This window comes from Nasonia vitripennis (assembly GCF_009193385.2).
Source record: "Nasonia vitripennis strain AsymCx chromosome 4 unlocalized genomic scaffold, Nvit_psr_1.1 chr4_random0006, whole genome shotgun sequence".
NCBI classification, from domain to species: Eukaryota; Metazoa; Arthropoda; class Insecta; order Hymenoptera; family Pteromalidae; genus Nasonia; species Nasonia vitripennis.
In genome coordinates this window covers 127,887-149,406 of record NW_022279641.1, presented here as the reverse complement: position 1 = coordinate 149,406, position 21,520 = coordinate 127,887, and the positions used below count along the sequence as shown (strand labels likewise).

Below are 21,520 nucleotides of genomic sequence, written 5' to 3'. Positions count from 1 at the left end.
CTCGGCGCTCGTCCGACCGCGCGCGACACGAGGCCGGCGGCGCTGTCGGCGAGCGCAGCAAGTCGCGAAGTCGCTTACTCAACTCGAGCACGGAAGATGGCGCCACGGGCTCTACGTCTGTAGGATTGGACGTCAGAGAGGACGTCGTGAAGAGTCCTACTCTCTCTCGTGCTGAAGGTTAGGAGTTGAGGAACGAAGAATGTCCTCCCGCTTCTTCTGGATGAAATTCCTTTATTGTAGGTCTGGTTGGCACAAGCGCCTGAAACGTTCTGCCGCACGCAGGCGGCTACATGCGCTCCTTCGCTCTCCCTCTCTCTCGCTCAAACATGGCGGAGCTCCCCGCTCCTGACTAGCGGAAGAAGCTCCCTACACACTCCCTCCCGAGATTCTTGTTGCTCAACTTGCAAGCTCTGCAAGGAGCACCGGAAGAGTTGAGAGTACAGAAAGAATCGCATGAATATGTAAACTTAAGACTAAGGTACAAAAGTGTGAAACGCTGCTTACAAACTAAGTCACGAAGCTAAGCTTGTGATTTGAGATTTGACGCAAATTTTACGTTTTTACGCGCGTACTTTTTTAGTACTGGACGCGGGACAGGTGGCTGATTGCCATTCAAACTGTCGCTAGGACCTGCTACATCGTCGACTAAGTTTTCTGAAATGATAAATGCGGGCTTTAAAAGCTCTACCGAAACGCTACGAGGGGCACCGTTAACCTCGATTTTGAATACGCGGTCGGATTCGCGCGATAGCACCTTATGAGGGCCTGAGTACGGTCGCTCGAGAGATTTTTTTGCCATGTTCCGCAAGTGAACATGGGTACAGGTGTGCAGATCTTTAAAATAAAAGATGCGTTTCTTGTAATGGTGTGCCACTAGTATCGGACGAATCAGACGCATGTGCTCACGGTATTCCTCTAAAAACATGTGAGGATCGGGTACTATGTCTTCCGGTATAAAGAATTCGCCCGGTAGACGTAGCGTGGTGCCGTACAAAAATTCAGCCGGAGAAGCTTCGGTATCTGATCTAACATGGCAACGCAAGCCTAACAGTACGGTGGACAGAGTCCGGAGCCAATCGTCGTCCTTGTGACACATCAATGCAGCTTTTAACGTGCGATGCCACCGCTCAATCATGCCGTTAGCGGCAGGGTGATACGCAGTGGTGCGAATGCGCTCACACCCGATCAAAGACAACAAGGCTGTAAAGAGTCTTGACTCGAATTGAGCCCCTTGATCCGAGGTGATCACCTTGGGTGCGCCGAAGCGCGAGACCCAAGTGTCAAAAAATGCGCGAGCTACAGTCTGGGCTGAGGTTTCCTGAAGGGGAACCACTTCAACCCATCTCGAAAAACGATCTATCATTGTAAGCAGGTATTGATAACCGTCACGCACCGGTAAAGGCCCTACAATATCGATATGGACATGGTCGAAGCGACCATCCGGAGCTACGAAGTGCTCCGGAAAGGTTTTAACATGCCTGGAAATCTTGGATTGCTGGCAGGCAAGACAATTCTTGCACCATGTAGCGATGTCGCGATGCATGTTTGGCCAAACATATCGTTGTCGAATGAGACGATCGGTGACCTTGGGACCAGGGTGAGCAGTGTTGTGAAAGAAGTCGAACACTGACCTGCGCAACGAATCAGGGATATACGGACGCAGGCTTTCGCCAGTCAACTCACAGTAAATGACTGTGTGCTCTGGACCAAGCTGAAGACGCTTAAGAGTAAGAGGGTAGTTCGGAGACTCACGAATCTCTTTAAGCTGCTCGTCCGCTTCCTGTTTGGCGGCTAGATCTGCCAGGTCAAACTCTAAGGGAAAGCGAATAGACTCTATTCTAGAAAGAGCATCCGCTACGACGTTGTCCGAACCTTTGACATGTTCGATTCGGGTAGTGAATTGAGAGATATATCCTAACTGACGCAAACGACGCGGAGGGGATTTCTCATTGTTTTGAATAAACGCATAGATGAGTGGCTTGTGATCCGTAAGAATCGCGAAGTCACGGCCCTCAAGTAAGTAAGAGAAATATTTCACCGACTCGAACATTGCAGTGAGTTCCCTGTCATAGGTGCTATACAACTGCTGGGCTGGGGAGAACTTTTGCGAAAAGAAGGCTAAAGGTTCCCAGCTGTTCGAGAGAGATTTTTGCTCTAAAACAGCACCCATCGCCACGTCGGAAGCATCCGTTACAAGGCGGAGTTCTGCGCCGCAGCGAGGGTGGACGAGCAGAGAAGCATTGGCAAAATCTGCCTTGATTTGCTCGAAAGCTTTGCTAGTCTCTGCAGTCCATTCGATTGGACGTTTGTCGTTTTTGGGAGAGTCACGAAAGTACGCGTTCAGCGGAATCTGGGCCTCGGCAGCATGAGGGAGACTGCGGTGATAAAAGTTCACCATGCCGAGAAAGCGACGCAACTCCACTACAGTGCTGAGCTTGGGAAACTCTGTCACTGCTTTGACTTTCTCCTGAGTTGGAAGAATGCCTTGCGAGTTGATAGAGTACCCTAGGAAGACAAGTTCTTCTACCGCAAAGATACATTTGTCTACATTGATGCGCAAACAGAACTTGTTTAAACGCTCGAACACTAAACGCAAGTGTTTGAAGTGCTCTTCTACGGACTCTGAGGCGATAAGAATATCGTCGATGTAAATGAAAACAAATTTTAAATCTCCCAACGCTCGATTGATGTACCTCTGAAACGTTTGGCTAGCGTTGCGCAATCCAAAGGTCATGTACATAAATTCAAATAAACCGAAGGGCGTGATTATTGCCGTTTTTTCAATGTCTTCGGGAGCAATGGGAATTTGGTTGAAAGCTCTTAAGAGATCTAAAGAAGAAAAGATCTTCTTACCATGCAGTTCACTAGTGCAGTCGTACAAGTGCGCTGTAGGGTACTTGTCGGGGACGGTTTGCGCATTTAAAGCACAGTACACGCCGCAAGGTCTATAGGAGCCGTCCTTTTTCAAGGCCATATGCAGCTGACTAGCGTAAGGACCGCTGCCAGGTCTGCAAATACCGGCATCCTGCCAAGTTTTAAATTGGGCTTTAGCGGCTCTGAGCTTTTCGGGAGACAGTCTACGAGGACGCTCAGAGACAGGCGGGCCCGTGGTATAAATGTGATGAACGATGTCAGGCACAAAGAGAGGATCGTGCGGAACTGAGCCAGTTATTTTGGGGAACTCGGCTAACAGTTGGGCAAATTTAGAGCTCGAAGCTACAGCATGGATTCCGATAAATGGAACCATTTTGATTATGCCTACGGACGACAGAGACGTGACCGAGTCTACGAGACGACGGTTGCGAATATCTACTGTTAAACCGTAATGGAATAAAATATCTGCCCCTATGATCGCGTGAGGCACAGACGCAACAACAAAATTCCACGCTATGGGACGCTTTAAGCCTAAATCTAATGATAAGAACGTTTCACCAAACGTGTCGATCGTTGTGTCATTGGCCGCATAAAGCTTGCGAGAAGAGGGTTTCGAAATGACCTTGGGACAAGCTGGAAGCACAGAGATTTCTGCTCCACTATCAATCAGAAATCTGCGACCAGATCTTAGGTCTTTGAGAATGAGACGTTTTGAATTGGAAGAACCATCCCCAAACATCTCCGCAAGGGAAGGTTCATTTAGTTTTTTGAAGACCATTTGGAGTACTCCGAACACCACTTCCTGCAGGATGTGGGGTTGTTTGGGTATTTACGGTGTGCTAAGCAAAGTTCTGAAGGATCACGAGACTTGGAGCGGCCTCTGGACCTGCCTCTGTTACCACCTTTGTTGGAATTGTAATTCGATTGAGCTTTGGAAGCCTGAACCGAGCTTTCAAGCTTGTCGATCCTCACTGTGACCGTGCTGAATAAGTCAGCTAAGAGTTTTAGTTCCGAAGAGATATTAGGCGAGTCAACCTCGTTAGTGACCGCTGCCAATCGAGCTTCTGATGGGGTGTTCTCAACTATTTTGTCAGCCAGGATGGCTAGCTGGTTGAGATCCTCAATACCTGAAGCGATCAAGATTGCCCTGTGATTGGAATGCAGCTGATCAAGAAATATTGATTTTAAGATGGCCTCGTCGCATCGAGAGCCTTCATCAAGGTGCCTCAGCCTACTCAAAGTTAAGGAGGGCTTCCCATCATTGAGCACCTGCCCTTTGAGGAGTTGGCGAAGCTTGCTCTCTGTAGAAGAGGCAAAAGACGCTATAAGCCTGCGTTTGATCTGGGTATAAATGTCTGTGGGCTGAGGTTCTAATGCCGCAATGTCAATGATGACTGCCATGGCCTCACGATCAAGAGATTGAATTACAAAATCCGCTTTGGTACCTTCAACCGTTATGTTGGAGTGGCGAAAAGAAGCATCAACCTGGGTGAACCACATATTTGGATCAGCTCTGATAAAGGGGGGCAATTTAGGAGTACGATATGCGTCGACACGCCCGGACCCTAAACGAGTTAATAACGCATTGGCCGCAGAAAGCTCGTTTTCTAAGCGCGTAGCGTGAGCTTCTGGAGTTTCGTCCGCCATGATCGCCTGCAACCTCACGCCGCAATGCGTGGTACAATCTACCCTGGTGCACGCTCGCAGGCGTGCCAGAATTAAAAAAGCTAATTTGAGAGAAAATCGCTTCGACACCTTACGCCGCTACGCGTAGTACAATCTAACCTGGTGCACGCTCGCAGGCGTGCCAGAATTAAAATGCTGACTTAAAAACTATGATCAGCCAAACCGCAACAATCAATGTGCGCAGACGAGATCGTGTGTAACTCAGGGGATTCTAAAATTCCAAAAAATAGCGCCGCGCAAAATTTGCTTCCAATTTGAAATGTCACGTACACGAAAAGAATTCCGCGGAAAGCGAGCGACGAGAGCGGGCAGAGCGAACAACGCACCTTACCGTTACAACCCGTGATGCGCGCGCGCCAAAGAAAACCGCGATTTAAAATCCAAGATGGCCGCCCGATTCTCGGAAGCGAGCCAAAATTCGATTCGAATTCTTGGTACCGCGCTTACTAGCTACACTACAAATACCTCTGAGAACGCGGTGGACGATGCTGGACGAAGCTGGGCGATGGCTGGAACTGCTGCGCTGACCCGGAGATGATGTCTGGGTTGAATCGCTGCACGCCGTCGACGGATGCTGTCATGGATGCCGCTGCGAGAGGCGGTCGCCTGAAGAGGCTGACCGCGGCCAAAGTGCCGCTGATGATGTTGATACTGCTGCTCGAAGCTGCAGGTGACGGCGGTCGCCTGAAAAGGCTGACCACGGCTGAGATGCCGCTGGACACTGCGATGACCAAGGCGGTCGCCTATGGAGGCTGACCGCGACGGGAGCGTCATCGCCGAGAAGAACCGTTGACCTGGTGCACGGCGGTCGCCTAGTGGGCTGACCGCGGCTGGGAAGCCACGCGAAGTGATGAGCACGGCAGCAGGGCACGGCGGTCGCCTGAGCGGCTGACCGCGGCAAAAGGGCCGCCGGCGAAGATGACACAATTCGAAGAAGCGCTGCTCCTGGAGACGGCGAGGTGAGAGCACTCTCGCTCGCTTCTGAAGTCGGGGTCACCAATGTAGGATTGGACGTCAGAGAGGACGTCGTGGAGAGTCCTACTCTCTCTCGTGCTGAAGGTTAGGAGTTGAGGAACGAAGAATGTCCTCCCGCTTCTTCTGGATGAAATTCCTTTCTTGTAGGTCTGGTTGGCACAAGCGCCTGAAACGTTCTGCCGCACGCAGGCGGCTACATGCGCTCCTTCGCTCTCCCTCTCTCTCGCTCAAACATGGCGGAGCTCCCCGCTCCTGACTAGCGGAGGAAGCTCCCTACACGTCGACCTCGCGGAGTTCGCTCGACGCCGTTTTCACGGCGGAACTATTCTCCTCGGGTCTCGACGGAACAATTATGGTACACAGTCCAAATTAAAATTTACTTTTCACCCTCAAAATAAAAATCGGAAAAATAATTAAGAACTATCGTAAATCAAACATTTTCAGTGTCATTTATAGAAGTTTGACCTTATTTTTAGTACCAAAATGTATACTTACAATTATTACAATTTTTTATTAGTTAATTCTAATGTTGTATGTATGTTAAATTTAAAACTTAACATCGCTAATAGCGAAACGCTTTGCTTTTCACATAAGGCACTCGCTGATATTTAAAGATTCGCTGATGAACACACATACATGCAGACAGATAGACATATATACAAACATACAGTATGCAGATATCTACACTATATTAAAATTTTATATTTGGTCTATTTTGTACAAACCCTCCAAAACTCGTAAAAGAAAAATCTATTTTACGGTAGAAATGTTCTTTGAACTCAATTCATTCAGGTTACCGAAAAAAAAAAAATCAAATGTAATAAATTTCAATTAGTTTTTAGCAACAAATGAACTTTAAAAATGTCCGTCTGTCCGTCCATCCGTCCGTCCAGATTTTTTTGCATTTATTTGACAAAACTTGATGTATTTTATGAATAAAAAACTATTTAATGGTATAGACAGGTACATATGATAAAAATATACATTCCTACTAAAAAAATATTTTCAAGATTTGGCCCAGGAAGATTGGCAGCTGTGGAAACAATAAAAAAAAAAAGAAGTAATTAAGGGGATGTCGTACCCAAAACGTCGGAAACGTAGGTTTCTACCATATCAAAAATGTATTTTATGCTATTAAAAAAAATTAAGCACTAAACAAATAAATCCTTTGTGGGTGAAAATTCTCCACATTGAGAAAACTAATTATTACTTTCTACACAGGCAATCGACCCTGTATTTATTGCAAACAATGGGAAATACGGTTTGAGGTGGAGCGGAGTCCCAGTGTAGCCCTCAGATTCAACATTAGTAAAACAAAGCACTGCACACTACAAACCTTTGTGGACGCAAATGCCTGATATAATACAGAACGGGCATGCGCATTGAAAAGTCTTCATAAATAAACAGTAATTGCAAACAACGAGAAATACGACGCGAGGTGGATGAGCTGACTGGCGCCATGAAAATATATGGTTACACTACTGACGCTCAGATGGCGCTACTCGTGAATTTAACACCGCGAGCTATAAAATACTGGCGCGTCGCTTAAATATCATAAGTCATGAAATATTGACTCCATGTTATTTACATACATTTAAGAACTACATAGAAAGTTTATTCATAAATTTAATTTTATTATTCTCAATATAGTTTTCGTAATAATAACCTATGATAATCACGCGATGATGGGCGTGTACTTTTAATTCAATTGAGTCAATTGATCTGAGGAAAATCGATTTATGATCCAGATATTAGTGGCACAATCTAAACAGCAATAAATATTTTACGTTATTTATAATAATCTATTGGTATAAGAGCATCAAATCCGGTTGGAGCGTTTTCTTGTCCCGGCGGGGTTATTCTTTAGTATTTCTCGCTATATACTACAAATCAATAATTGATAAAAAGTTATAATACGTTTCATGTATGCACTCGTGTTTGAATAACAATTTGATGGAAGTTTACATCCGCAAAACCACAGTTTTTGGTCAAAAGTACGAGAAAGTAGTCTACCGAGATAAGAGCAACGAATACACTTGGAGTGTGCTCTTATCCTGGCAGGGTCATTGTTCAGTATTTCTCGCTATATACTACCAATCAATAGTTTGTAAAATTTCATAATACGTTTCATGTATGCACTCTTATTTGAATAACAATTTGATGGAATTTTATATCCGCAAAACCACTGTTTTATTGGGTCAAAAGTACGAGAAAGTAGTCTACCGAGATAAGAGCAACGAATACACTTGGAGTGTGCTCTTATCCTGGCAGGGTCATTGTTCAGTATTTCTCGCTATATACTACCAATCAATAGTTTGTAAAATTTCATAATACGTTTCATGTATGCACTCTTATTTGAATAACAATTTGATGGAATTTTATATCCGCAAAACCACTGTTTTATTGGGTCAAAAATGCGAGAACGTAGTCTACCAAGATAAGAACAACGAATGCGCTTGGAACGTGCTCTTATCCTGGCAGGGTCTTCGCAGTTGTATTAGGTATACATGGAAAACAGATTCTAGATATAATGCGTACATTTCGATTTTCGGCATATGTCATAAATAATATGTACGTTACAAGGAAATTAAAATGTTTTGAGCCGAAAGGTGAGAATTTTGTAAACATTTTACAGGAAATTTTTTATAACTATTTATTGCACCACTTTAGCCATAATTTTATAACACTGTGGATTCTGATTCAAGAGGTGAAAATTGGTAAAGAAAAACCTTGGTAGACCCTTCGATCTCCATAGCCCACAGACACTGATAGATGGGCATTTTTAATCCCTAATAGTAGCAAGTTATGAATGTTATGAGAACCTATTATAAATGTCTAGACTCGATTACTGATCAAAAATCAAATTCGAAATCTAAGCACCATAAAACATAAATGTCAACATTGTTTAAATGTGTTTAACTAGAACAAGTTTTGTATTTGGTTGTTTTTGTTGGAATATGTGTACGATCTCCCCCGACACCGACGGCAGATCCCTCGCGTCGCAGCGACTCTAGAAGCGCTCGCCGCCAAAACCACGTGATACGGCGCTGAGCTCGGCGGCGCTCTCCGCTCGCCGCCTCACTCTCTACGAGATAGTCGAGCTGCACGCACGCCTTCGGCTCTTGTCCCGCTCTGTCTAAGTTTAACCTTTAATAATAAAGTTACGCTACGCTCTATTACTTGATACTCTGTCTTTGCTTCTTTATTTCGTGCCACCTTATCGCGTCAGGATCCTTATATACCGACAGGTTATGGGCCCAGCACGCTTCCACTGCGCGAATTAGTGAAAAGTGACACGAAAAAAAAAAAAAATAGAAGAAAAGCCAAGAGAAGTCGAGACGAGTTGACACCTGTACAAAGACACGAGAACGACATAAGCCGAGAGACAAAAGAAGGAAGTCACGCAGCCAACAAGCAACACGCCCCGCTGTCCAGAGCCTGAAGGTCAGCACTCGATTCCCTGGTAAACGGTGAACCAAACAAAGGCAAAAGTCACGATGGCCGGAAAATCCTACAAATGGGCAAACCCGCAAACTGCACGTAAGTACGCATAAAAATAAAAACGTGCTTATGAAACTCGTGAAGTGAAATCAGCGGTACGCGAGTGTATAAGAAAAGTGAAGTGAAAAATAAAAATCGCGAGATAAAAAGCCGCATTAGAAAAGAAAAGGCGCGAAAATCGCGGAAAAGAGAAAGGCGCGAATCAGTGTTGCATCAGTTCGGCTTGTCAGAACTCGAAAATCCGAACGCGCTTAAACAAAGAAAGTCGACCAAAACAAAAACGCATTTCCGAGAAGTTCAAACGAACAGAAACGCGCGGTAAAAATTCCCGGTACGAAGCAACAGGCGAAAGAAAGGGGGGTTGCTAGGCAACCGAGCCAACATGGCCGCCTCATCTCTCTCCTGCACGTAAGCTATACGGAACGGAGGGAGAGCCGCCGTTGCCGCGCTCTCGGCTCACGACGACGACGCGCAAGTTCAGGCGCACGCAGAAAAAGACGACGCTAGTTTAACCTGGCTCGTAATAAGTTAACACGCGCGTGCATAAAAACGGAGGGAGAGTTGCGGTCATTACAACCACACGTAGCGGAAACGATACACGGACGCGCACGCATACATACGTGCACAAAAAGTTCGCGCTGAGTCAACTCAAACGCAAAGCGAAGTAAATACAAGATTGTGCGCAAGCGCACACGAATTCACGTGACCGCTCACTTGTTACGCGGCAATTTTGAACTTCTTAAACGCACACCTATGCATCTAGTGCAAGTCTGCCTGCATGCTGCACTGTTTACAGACACCGCGCAGGTGGGGCTGCTGATGCATGGGTAAACTAAGCAATCATTTAACGTATTAAACTAGCAGAAAATCATCTATAAAGAAATTTAACGCGATAAACGCGAACGTCGGCTTTCGCATCTAGTGTAAGTCTGCCTGCGAGCTGCACTGTTTACAGACACCGCGCAGGTGGGGCTGCTGGTGCGCGAGCTCACTCTGCAATAAATTAAGCGAAGAATTAATTCAACACAACGACTCTGGTTTATCAAAATAAATTAAGTTTGAATATTAATTACAAAATCTTTCGACAGCACGTAGCACAAGTACTGACTGGGATGACATACGCGCCAAGATTCTGGAGTACTACGACCTGAAGGACAAAGAACCAAATGAGAGTTTCTATCTTCAACTCTACGGCGGAGGCGTTTGGTTAATGAATTCTAGGGACGAAACACTCCAACTAGGTAATGAAGTAAAGTCATAAATAACAATATTTATATGTAAGTCTACACTTGTACGGAAAGTTTGACGGGCTACTAGCCAACGTAACGTACGACACGAAGTCTGTGTGGATCTGTGAGAGGTTTAACACGAACCCACGAATGTGACTTGGTACGTGCGCACGTACAGATACTTAGTCAGTGTCCCACGCTCAAAAACTAGACCCTCACACAGATCTGCCAAACCTGCTCTCGTGCTTAGTGGGTCTCGGACTGTGGGAGCTGTGCTTAGGCACACATTCCGCAAAAAGAGACTAAGTCGGTTTGGGAACTTTGTCGAAAAGTGACTGGACCGACAGCAAGGTGGCCCGATACTTGTGCACAAAGTATAGGGAGCTTTGCAGGGGTATCCTCTCAACCGCAGACTAACGTTTTTTTGTATATTTACAGACATGAACATCCTCAGTTTGGAAGAAGCAGCCAGACTCCTGGAAGTGTTGAAAGCTACAGAGGATCGAGTGGTAGGGTTGAGAGGACCCGTAAGCCACTACAGCGACGCAGGGAGAGCAGGAGCCACTACGTCCACGCCCAGGGATGACGACCAGACATACAGCATGAATGAGATCACCAAGCTGTTGCGTGAGAGCACCCTGACTCAAGTCAAGCTCAGCGAAAGGCTGGTAGAAGGAATGAAGTCCCTCGTGGAGGAGAATGCTAAGATGAATCAAAACTTCGAAAGGTTCACAACCAAGATCAGCGGAGATGTACAGCAACTGATGAGGTCCGTTGATAGTCTGAAGCTCAGAGGGCAGGATGGACAGGCAGTAAAAGATTGGCAGGAGAAGCCAACTCTTTCAGCCAACAACAAGCCAAGCATCGTCAGCTGTACACGCCCGGCAGAACCGATCAAGCTGCATCCACGAGGACGCGGACGTGGCTTTCGACCAGCAAACTGCAATCCGCTCACGCTCTTGGCTCCTGGACCAAGGGAGTTCGGACCTGCTGAACCCAGGTGCTCGTCCACACTAGTGGCCGACTCGTACGAATGGAACGAGAAAAATGAAGTAAGGAGAGAACAGTCGCCATATAAAGATTGGCGCGTTGAATCCGCCGAACGTCTTGGAATCGCGCTCGACGATTTGAATGTAAGTAGACGTTTTTCTGATCAAGACTTAACGCAACTGAATAAGCTGAATTTGTTCAAGTCAATGAACTCAGGTAACACGAGTATAAATGACGCAAAATTGAAACAGATTAACATCACGCGAATGTACAAGTTAAAATTAGATTCGGAATTTGCCCCCTTTGAGGATTTCTTATTCTCAGAGCTAAAGTCGCGAAAACTGTTCTACGTCTTCGAAAAGAACAATCAAAGTCTGATCTGTCCAGATGAACTCGAACACGATAAGAATATCATACGCGAGATAATTCTGAACAGAATTGATGATAAGTATCACCTATACACGATGAACATAAAAGATCCAGTTGAATTACTGGATAAGATTAAAGAAATTAAAAAGAATGAATTGAGAATTAATGCTCATACAGCCCAGAAACGACTCTTCAACTTAAAGCTCAACAAAGATAAAGAAACGGCCTTTAACTTCTGCTTGAGGTTTGAAGACCTCGTAAGAAAGTATGAAAGTAATGAAGGAATAGAAAAAATGAGCGATACGGCAAAGAAAAGTCTACTGTTCAACGCAGTAGAGCAAGCCTACCCAGAGATCATTACGACAGAGAACGTTGCAAGCCATGGTACGGGTAGGAAATATACTTACAATGAACTAAAAGATTTAATTTTCCAGATTGACAACTCGAAGCAGAGAACCCCAGAAAAATCAGCCCTGCTCGGATTCGCAGAGGAAAGAAACCGTTCCTCTGATGAAAGACCCAAAAGTAGGGAAAGGCCCAACAAACGGTGCGAGCGATGTGGTAGCACGGCGCACTTGTCCAAGGACTGCAAGCACGACGAGCCTAAGTGCTTTAACTGCAATAAGTTCGGGCACATAGCCGTAGACTGCAGTGAACCACGGAAAGGGCCACCACGAAAGAGAGCGACTGATCGCAACAGAAGTATCTCTCCAAAGAGAAAGCAGAGGAGAGAGCATAGCAGATCTCGATCAAAGTCACCTTTCAGACGACCTGGCACTCCTGCAAAAGGTACGACCAATACTGATTCAGTATGCATGAATGTGAGTCTGAATGAATGGGACGACGAGACGCAAAAATTTATCGTAGATTCAGGCGCGACAGATCATATGACAAATTCTAAATTCATATTGACTCAGCTGCACGAAAAGACTGAGCGCGTAATAGGCTGTGCCAATAAAGACAAACGATCTAACATAATCGCAACCAATCAAGGCCAAGTTAAATTCGAACTATCTAACGGTAACGTAATAAAACTAGATAATGTTGTATACGCAGAAAATTTGAGAAAAAACCTGCTGTCACTCAAACGCTTTACAGATCAGGGCCTGTGCGTGTATTTAGATAACAAAACGATAAACGTTTACGAACCAAATACGAGAGAAAAGATTCTAGAAGGAAAGTTTGAGAATCCATTCTGGATAATCGATTTAAAGCCAAAATTAGATAACATACAAAAGATGCCCTCGGGTGCGCTAATTGCCCATGAAAGCAATGAAAAGATTGTTAAGAAAAGGGTGACATTCGCTGATGAAAAGCCAGTCATAGATTCAGCAAATCAAAGGAAAGAAAATGGTGACGAATCTACCGTAATAAATACCATTAATTTATGGCACATTAGATTAGGACATACGGCTCTGAATAAAATAAAGCTTCTGAAAGGATTATACCCCGACATTAAACAATTCCGAGAAAATGATCATGGTGTGTGTTTGAAAGATTGCGAAATATGCAAAGTAGCGAAAATGAATAGACCGAAATTCGATAATAACAAAGAGATGGCCAAGAAACCATTGCAACGGGTCAGTGCTGATACTATGGGACCGATTACACCGGCTACTCATCCGAAAGGCTGTAGGTTCATAGTTGTATTAGTAGATAATTATTCACGCTTTGCCATGGCCTACCCAGTTAAGCATAAGTCGGACGCCGCCGAATGCATAGATGACTTTGTCATGAAATGTAGAAATATATGCGGAAGAGATGAAAAATTCTGCTACCTAGACTGTGATCAAGGAACAGAATTTACCAGCGGAAAGACACAGAAGGTATTGGATAAATATGGTGCTGAACTCAGAACAATTTGTCCATACACTCCACAGTTAAACGGCATAGCAGAGCGCTACAATCAAACCATACAGAAAATCACCAGGGCCCTAATGTACGATTCTAGACTACCAGCAAATGCCTGGGATCTGGCTGTAAAAGCAGCGGCCTACCTATATAACTTGACGCCTCACAAGTCCATTGGTCTTAAATCACCTTTGCTAATGATCAACCCAGAATCAAAAGCATACATAAATCAGATTAAGAGATTTGGTTGTGTAGCTTTTACCAAGGTCCAAGGACAACAGGAAACTAAGTTCGATAAGCTCTCGAATAAAACAGTGTTAGTAGGATATACTGACACAGGATACTTGTTACTAAACCCAGAAGATGGTAAAGTATACGAAAGCAGGAACGTGCAATTCATCGAAAGCAAAGTATTTGGAGATATTTACAAGCCCGAAGATATAAAGAATTGGACAATAACAAACGATACTCTGAATAAAGAAACCTGGCTTTTTGAATTCGACGAAGAAAGCCCAGATCAACCGGAAGTGGTGATTAAGGCACCCAAGAAAAAGGGTAGACCACGTAAAGAAAATCAGAAAACAGCCAAGAAACCTATTTCAAAAATAAATCACAGACCAGTGACTCGGAAGCAGACTCAAAGTAAGAAAATTGTATCAGCGGAAAAAGCACAGGGTGAAACAGAAGGTCTAAACATATACGACCCAGATGCACTGATGACGTTTGGTACGTCAGAATCAGAAAAAATGCAGGATAAAATTGAAGGCCTAAGTGAATATGAATTGTATACACTACTGACAGGTATTAATGGGGATCCAAAATCTTACCGAGAAGCTGTATCATCACCAGAAGCAGATAGATGGCAAGAAGCCATAAACAAAGAGAGAGAAGCACTTCAGAAAAACCGAGTATATGAAGTAGTCAGTAGAACTAGTTGCGACGGTAAAAAGTTAAACATCCTGGATTCGAGATGGGTATTCAAACGTAAAGACAGTGGAACAAAATACCCCGACTACAAAGCAAGAATTGTCATACGAGGTTTTAAGGATTCAAATTTGTATGATCTTTGTGAAACGTACGCACCAGTGTCAAGACTTGCACTAGTAAGAGCTGTACTGACTATTGCTAATAAACACGACTATGTGCTGTGGCAACTGGACGTAAAAGCAGCGTTTCTTCACAGCCCTATAAAAAAGGATATATTTCTAGAAATACCAGACGGTTTTGAAGAATACGAAAATCAGAAACAAACGAAAGTTTGGAAACTTCACAAATCTCTTTATGGCTTGAAAACTAGTCCAAGAATTGGAATGAACACTTTTCAGAATTCGCTAAACAACTAAAATTCCAAGCGAACAGTAGAGATCCATGCCTGTTCATATACGCCGAAGACAAAAGCCGCATAATCATGCTGCTGTATGTTGACGACATATTGCTGACAGGCAATGACGAGCCAAAAATGAGAGAAATACAGAAAGAACTGAGTAAAAAGTTTGATATGAAATTCCTGGGTGAACCTAAAGAGTTCTTGGGAATCACTATAACAAGAAACAGTAAGGAAAGGACCATAAAACTGGACCAAATTAAATTCATAAATAAGATGCAAACGAAATTTGGATATGCACAAGCTAAAGGTCAATCAACCCCCATGGTAACAAATCAAGTGCTGAACAGACAACGAAAACAACGAGAGGAAGAATCAACAAATGACAAAGCTATAAACCAGCGTGGATACAGAGAAGTGGTTGGATCTCTCATGTACTTGATGTCCGGCACCAGGCCAGATTTGGCATACGCAGTCAATATGTTAAGCAGACACCAACAAAATCCGACTGAACACGACTGGAAAATGGTAACAAGAGTATTCAAGTACATTGCTTACTCAAAGAATTGGCAGCTGACCTACAAAGGCCTGAAGGACGGAATGGAAACATTCTCAGATGCAAGTTTTGCAGATTGTAAAGACTCGCTCACGACAAGCGGACATGTAGTTACGCTGTACGGAGATGCAATAGCCTGGAGAACCCACAAGCAAAGCTACGTAGCTTTATCAACTTGTCAAGCTGAATACGTAGCAATGGGTGATGCTTGTAGGGAATCAATTAGCATAAGTTTATCTCTGAAAGTGATTCCAAACATGACATACTTTCCAATCATCTTATGGTGTGATAATAAAGCAGCAGTCGCTTGCACAAAGATGGATGGAAGTAATAAGTTGAGACACATGGCTGGAGTGTATGAGGACTATGTTAAGCAGTGTGTCAAGTTACATTATGTAAAAATAGAATGGATAGAATCAAAGGAGCAAAGAGCGGATATCTTTACCAAGCCTTTGCCCTCTGATAGCCATAACAAATTATCCAGATTATTGCTAGGAAATTAACAGATCTTTCATGTTACAGAATAACTAAGGGTCAGCCTGGAAACGATGTCGAGGACAATCGGGAGGGAGTGTTGGAATATGTGTACGATCTCCCCCGACACCGACGGCAGATCCCTCGCGTCGCAGCGACTCTAGAAGCGCTCGCCGCCAAAACCACGTGATACGGCGCTGAGCTCGGCGGCGCTCTCCGCTCGCCGCCTCACTCTCTACGAGATAGTCGAGCTGCACGCACGCCTTCGGCTCTTGTCCTGCTCTGTCTAAGTTTAACCTTTAATAATAAAGTTACGCTACGCTCTATTACTTGATACTCTGTCTTTGCTTCTTTATTTCGTGCCACCTTATCGCGTCAGGATCCTTATATACCGACAGTTTTTTAGTGGTATACGTATTATATTATATAATATTTAGAAATTACATAACAATATATGAATTAGAAAGATTTCATTAGAATTTTCAAAATACATTTACTAATTAAAACTACTTTTACTAATGTAAAAAAAATTTAATCAAATTGCTAATTTTTAAACATTTGTATATATATATATATATACATACATACATACACACACACACACACACACACACACACATATATATATATATATATATACTAGTGGGGCTCCGCCCCCCTGCTCGCTTCGCTCGCCAACCCCCTATTGTAGTTTCTGTGTGATTTTATCTTCAAAATTTTATTTTCATGAACTGATAATTATGTTCTGGATGGTTGAAAATGATCGATCTTATTGTATAAGAAAACCTGTTACTGGAAGTAAAAGTATTGTTTAACATTGAACTTCTACTATTAATGGCATTTAAAATAGTTTTAGCTAGTTTTTGAAGTTTTCTGACGCTTGAAAGTACTTGAGTATAACAGACGGTTTGTGTAATGGCACGCGATTAAAAGTTACCAAATTATTTAAGTACAACATTGAAGCCGAAATTATAACTGGGGAAAAAATTGGAAATAAAGTTTTTATACCTAGAATTACTTTAAATACCGGAAATTTATCTTCATTACCAATTATTTTATACAGAAAACAATTTCCTCTAGTCTTAGCATTTGCTATGACTATTAATAAATCTCAAGGACAAAGTTTCGATAATGTAGGAATATACTTAAAAAAACCTTTATTTTCTCATGGACAATTGTATGTATCATTATCTAGATGCAAAGATCCTAATCGATTGTTTATTCAAAACGAAAGTGAAAACAATTCAGAAATAGAAAATATAGTTTGGAATGAAATTTTCGATTAGAAGTTTATACTTAATTTGCACGAATATACATATATATTTTTTTTTAATTTAATAAAAAAAATATTTTTGTTTTAATGATATTATAGCTGTATCCACAAATATTTAAAAATGGAGTGGGATCCAACTCAAAATTCTTTAGTTCCAATAGAAAACGAAGCACATGAAAACTTTTTGCGAGCATTAAATAATCAAATTGAAGAACATGAATTAGAGCAAGTAAATTATGAACTTTATTTAAATGATTTGATCAGAGAATATGATGAAGATCAATTAAAAAGATTACATTCACGAATTCAATTTTTCGAAATATTTGACGAAGTTCAAATAACATCAAAATTTATAAGTTTAGACCAAATTCCAACTAAAACTACATTAACTATTCAATGTATTTTAAAATTTCGTAGAACACATGATCTTCTTCCGGATTCCTTGAAAAATGATGATGCAGCTTATGTTGAATATATAATTAATATAGCTAACATTCTCAACTATATCAATCAAAATTAATTGTGTAATTAATGAAAGTACGAATATTATTTCATAAATTATTTATGTAAATTCATAATTTTCTAAATAAGCAATTATTATCATAGATTCAATTCACAAAACAAAATCAATATTTTTTTTTTACAAATTATTCATTACAAATTATTATTTTTTATTACGATCATAAATATTATTCGAAAATATTGTATCAAAATTTCAGTCACAAAATATTTTTCATTTTTAAAATTCTTCTTTTTAAAAACCTTTTTCATACACCATAACACAAAAACAGCACAGAACAGACACACAAATAATCATTAATAGTAATACAGTAAGTTAATTTTGTATTATTATAGGACATGATGTAATAATACTTAGTTAACTTAAAAATATTTAATGATTATTTGTACACTTTTACATGAAAAAAGTTTCAATTTAAATTGTACCCTGTTCAAAAATTATATTTAATTTTGTAAATAAATAGTAGTACATTAGTTGTAACATTTAGAAACTTTTTTCAAGTAAAAGTGCCTGTAGGAAGGAGGATGGTATGAGGAGGAGTCTTAGGGGAGGAGGATTGGTATCTAAGACTCCCGTGGTTATATGGCTTATGGCGATGATTCCACGGTTTTTTTTTAGATTATTGTATAAAAATTCTAATTGATAAAAATGAATCAATAATAATCATTTTGTTTACAAATGCATGAAGTTTAGAACATAATTCATTTTTGCCAATAACCATAATTTTATATAATTTGATCATGTCATGAAATTATATGAAATTATTGGTAATTTTTATACAATAAAATAAAAAAAAACAAAAAAAAATCAACGCGCCTAAAGTACATTGTATTATGACTAATAAAATGTACTTTTGACGGTACCCCTTGGGTGGTGTGAAAAACTGTCTCTTTATTCTGTCTCTCTAGTTCTGTCTGACTACTCATATTACCTGAAAATTCATCGAGGTCTTTGATCTCGCTTATCTTGTCCATTTTGTTGTTTATTCAATCAGTGAATCATCTATAATGATTATACTTTCTGATGGTTCTTTGAGTTCTTTGAACTCAATTATTCCCTAACTTATTTACACGTTATTAATAATTAACTTTAATCTTATAACTTAAATAAAATTAGAGGTAGATCTTCAATATCTGGTTCTCTTGGAACTGATACTTCTTACCTTAACCTAAACCTTAATTCTATTTAATATTATCCAATTTAAATCTATTTAATCATAATATGTTATAAATTTGTATTTAATTGGACTGTTAATGCGGCCTTATTTTACTACGCAATAGCGTTGTGAAAGTATGACGGTCTCAAGCCCGATAACGCAGAGAGCAGTCATGTTATTTGGTGGGGGGGGGGGGCGATGGGGGGGTGGTGGGGGGTTGGTGGGGGGGTTTTTGAGATTTTCGAAAATAACAGAAAAATGAAAGAATTTTACGTGTTTTGGTGGGGGGGCCAAGGTGGGGGGTGGTGGAGGGGGGGGGTGGGGGGTGGAGGGGTGGTGGGGGGGAGTCTTGCCAAAATGACTATGTAATATAGGAAGATATATATATATATATATATATATATATATATATATATATATATATATATATAGACACACACACACATACACACACACACACAATTGTAAGCCGTCAATTTTCACTATATAAAAGCGGTGTATAGTCAAGCAGCAGTTCACGTGCTCTTGAGGGCGAGCTCAACAGCTGCTCTGCGCTACGCACAGCAATGTGCGCATGTATAAGTATCTAGCGGCCGGCTCGAGACATGTTCACTCAAGAGTCACGACGTCCGCCAGTGTGCTTGTTTTGATATTTTAAAGCGTCCTCCGCTCACCACGATAAATTATTCGGATCGGCTTTTGAGGTATAACTATTATAATCACGTCATGTGGAATGACAGCGACGACGCGATGCAAAAAACTCTGATCTCGTTCGCGGATCGACTGCTCGCGGGTTTTATTTATCTTAGTGCAGTACAAAAAGTATCAAAATAGTGGTGCACGCGAATGATAGTGACGATATGATGTGTTAGTGTTAGTTTGTCAAGGAGCGCTGCAAAAGGGGGAAATATTTAACAAAAGCAATAAGAAGCTTTAGTTATCGCTTGGAGGTTATGTCTTGTTTGACTACTCTTACTGTTGCTAATGCTGCTACTGCTACTATACTGCGTCGATACCTTCTTCCTGGATGCATAGTCTGGATAAGGATGGACCATCATTGCTTGTACTGCTGTACTGCGATACCTACTTGTTACAATCTGTCGACGTGAAGATACACCATCGCTCAAGATCCACGACAGGTGTATATATATATATATATATATATATATATATTTATTCTTGCGTTTGTTATTTGTACCGTAGCTATTTTTTCAGCATTGAAATCAATAAGTATGTAATTGAGTGATATGTTTGTCGAGTTGAACACTTCACTTGAAACTGGATTCTCGCTATTTGGTGGTGCTGTTTAGTGTTTTCGGGTAGTTAAACCATTGCACTACGATCCTGAAGCTAAATTTATGTTGTCTGTTGGTGCTAGTTGATGTTGCTGACTACTGCAATCGCTTAAATACGATTTTGGAGCTGAATGCATCATTGCTTGGGATCACTGATTGGTTTTACTATCTTATTAAACTTTATAAAATTGAGTCTGCAGTATAAATTGACAGCAAACAGATCTTCAACTACAACTGTAATAGTGTTTAATGTTGTAAGTACATTCAAAATATTATAATGACTTGTTGTACATACATTATAGTATACTATGCAACAGGTACAGAAAGACTGTAATTTCAAAACGAGAGTGCTATAACGAGTTTTGAAAATACAGTCTTTATGTACAAGTTACACACGATATTTTATACCATGAGAGCCGAAAATTCACATCAAAGTTGTGATTTTGAGGTTAGAACTGTATAAAGTTAAAATTGTGTTATTTGATAAGGTTAGCAGTCAAGTACTAATTACATATTCTTAGTGCAACATTCAGTTTTGTATTTGATAATACTGATTTTATAAGTAAAAATAATATCTAATCAGAATTTCTTATCAGTTGCAGATACATTTTTAGAAATTGAGTCAACATCGCACCAGTATCAAGGACATAGTGTAATACATCATCGACAACTGCTGCACATGCAAGGCCAGCTGTACATTATCAACAATTTAGTAAGCGTAACATCAGACTGTGTTAGTCCTAGCGTGGCATAAATCTGCGGTATTTTCAGTTCAGAAAGGGATAATTACTTTGTCGTTTACCTCAGTATATGAATAGACAAGTATATAAAAGAAACTGTCAATTTGAAGTATCATAAGAGATACTTATTAGCAGATTTATTATATACTGAGGTAATGGGCAAACTAATTATAACTTTCTATACTTATGAATATAGTATAAAACAGTAATATGAGTCCAGTGAGATAAGTGGTTTTAATACTAATTTGTAAGTCTGACATTTTTAATATATTTTTCTGTGCGTCTAGGTGAACAAGCAATACTGCATTTGATGGTATAATTGTCTGCGGCATGGACTGAGGTACAACTACGGATAGTGGAGGTGTCGATGATGAAGCTATCAAAATCTTGCAGTCGTAAGGAAGCATCACTCAAGACTTTGTCAGTACTGCTTTACAAGTGCATCAATGTTTTTATTAGACACTTTGATAATTAATATTGTTTGTGAGTACAACCATTTTTTAATGTAATTTTCTGTTTGTCTAGGTGTACAATCAATTTTGCATTTGTTGGCATCATGGTCTAGTAGATGTAGAGGAGTAGGTTTGAGAAAAAAGGCCATATGTCTAATAATCCATCACACTGGATCTTAATAAGTGTATAAATTTCAGGAGCTATATGCTCTATATAATTAATGTAATTTCATGTGATTAATATAATTAATGTCT

At 41.1% G+C, this 21,520-nt stretch overlaps 2 protein-coding genes across 4 annotated transcripts; one reads left to right on the top strand and one right to left on the bottom strand.

The window, feature by feature from the left end:
- Positions 1-3,633: 3,633 nt before the first annotated feature.
- LOC107981447 lies at positions 3,634-4,521 on the bottom strand. The gene has a single exon (XM_016987416.1). The coding sequence runs from the start codon at positions 4,519-4,521 to the stop codon at positions 3,634-3,636; it is 888 nt and encodes a 295-aa protein (XP_016842905.1).
- Positions 4,522-8,256: 3,735 nt separating this feature from the next.
- Positions 8,257-16,140, top strand: LOC116417108. Of its 3 annotated transcripts, XM_031928332.1 has the most exons (5): positions 8,265-9,075; positions 10,125-10,277; positions 10,704-11,398; positions 12,059-12,413; positions 15,878-16,139. In XM_031928332.1, exons 1-5 carry the CDS (start codon positions 9,033-9,035, stop codon positions 15,880-15,882), a joined length of 1,251 nt encoding a protein of 416 aa, XP_031784192.1. In that variant the 5' UTR covers positions 8,265-9,032; the 3' UTR covers positions 15,883-16,139. The 3 variants fall into 3 exon arrangements, with proteins under 3 accessions (XP_031784191.1, XP_031784192.1, XP_031784193.1); XM_031928331.1 differs by having other exon boundaries at positions 8,257-9,075; positions 10,704-12,413; positions 15,878-16,140; XM_031928333.1 differs by lacking the exon at positions 12,059-12,413 and having other exon boundaries at positions 8,270-9,075; positions 15,878-16,138.
- The last annotated feature ends 5,380 nt before the right edge of the window (positions 16,141-21,520 follow it).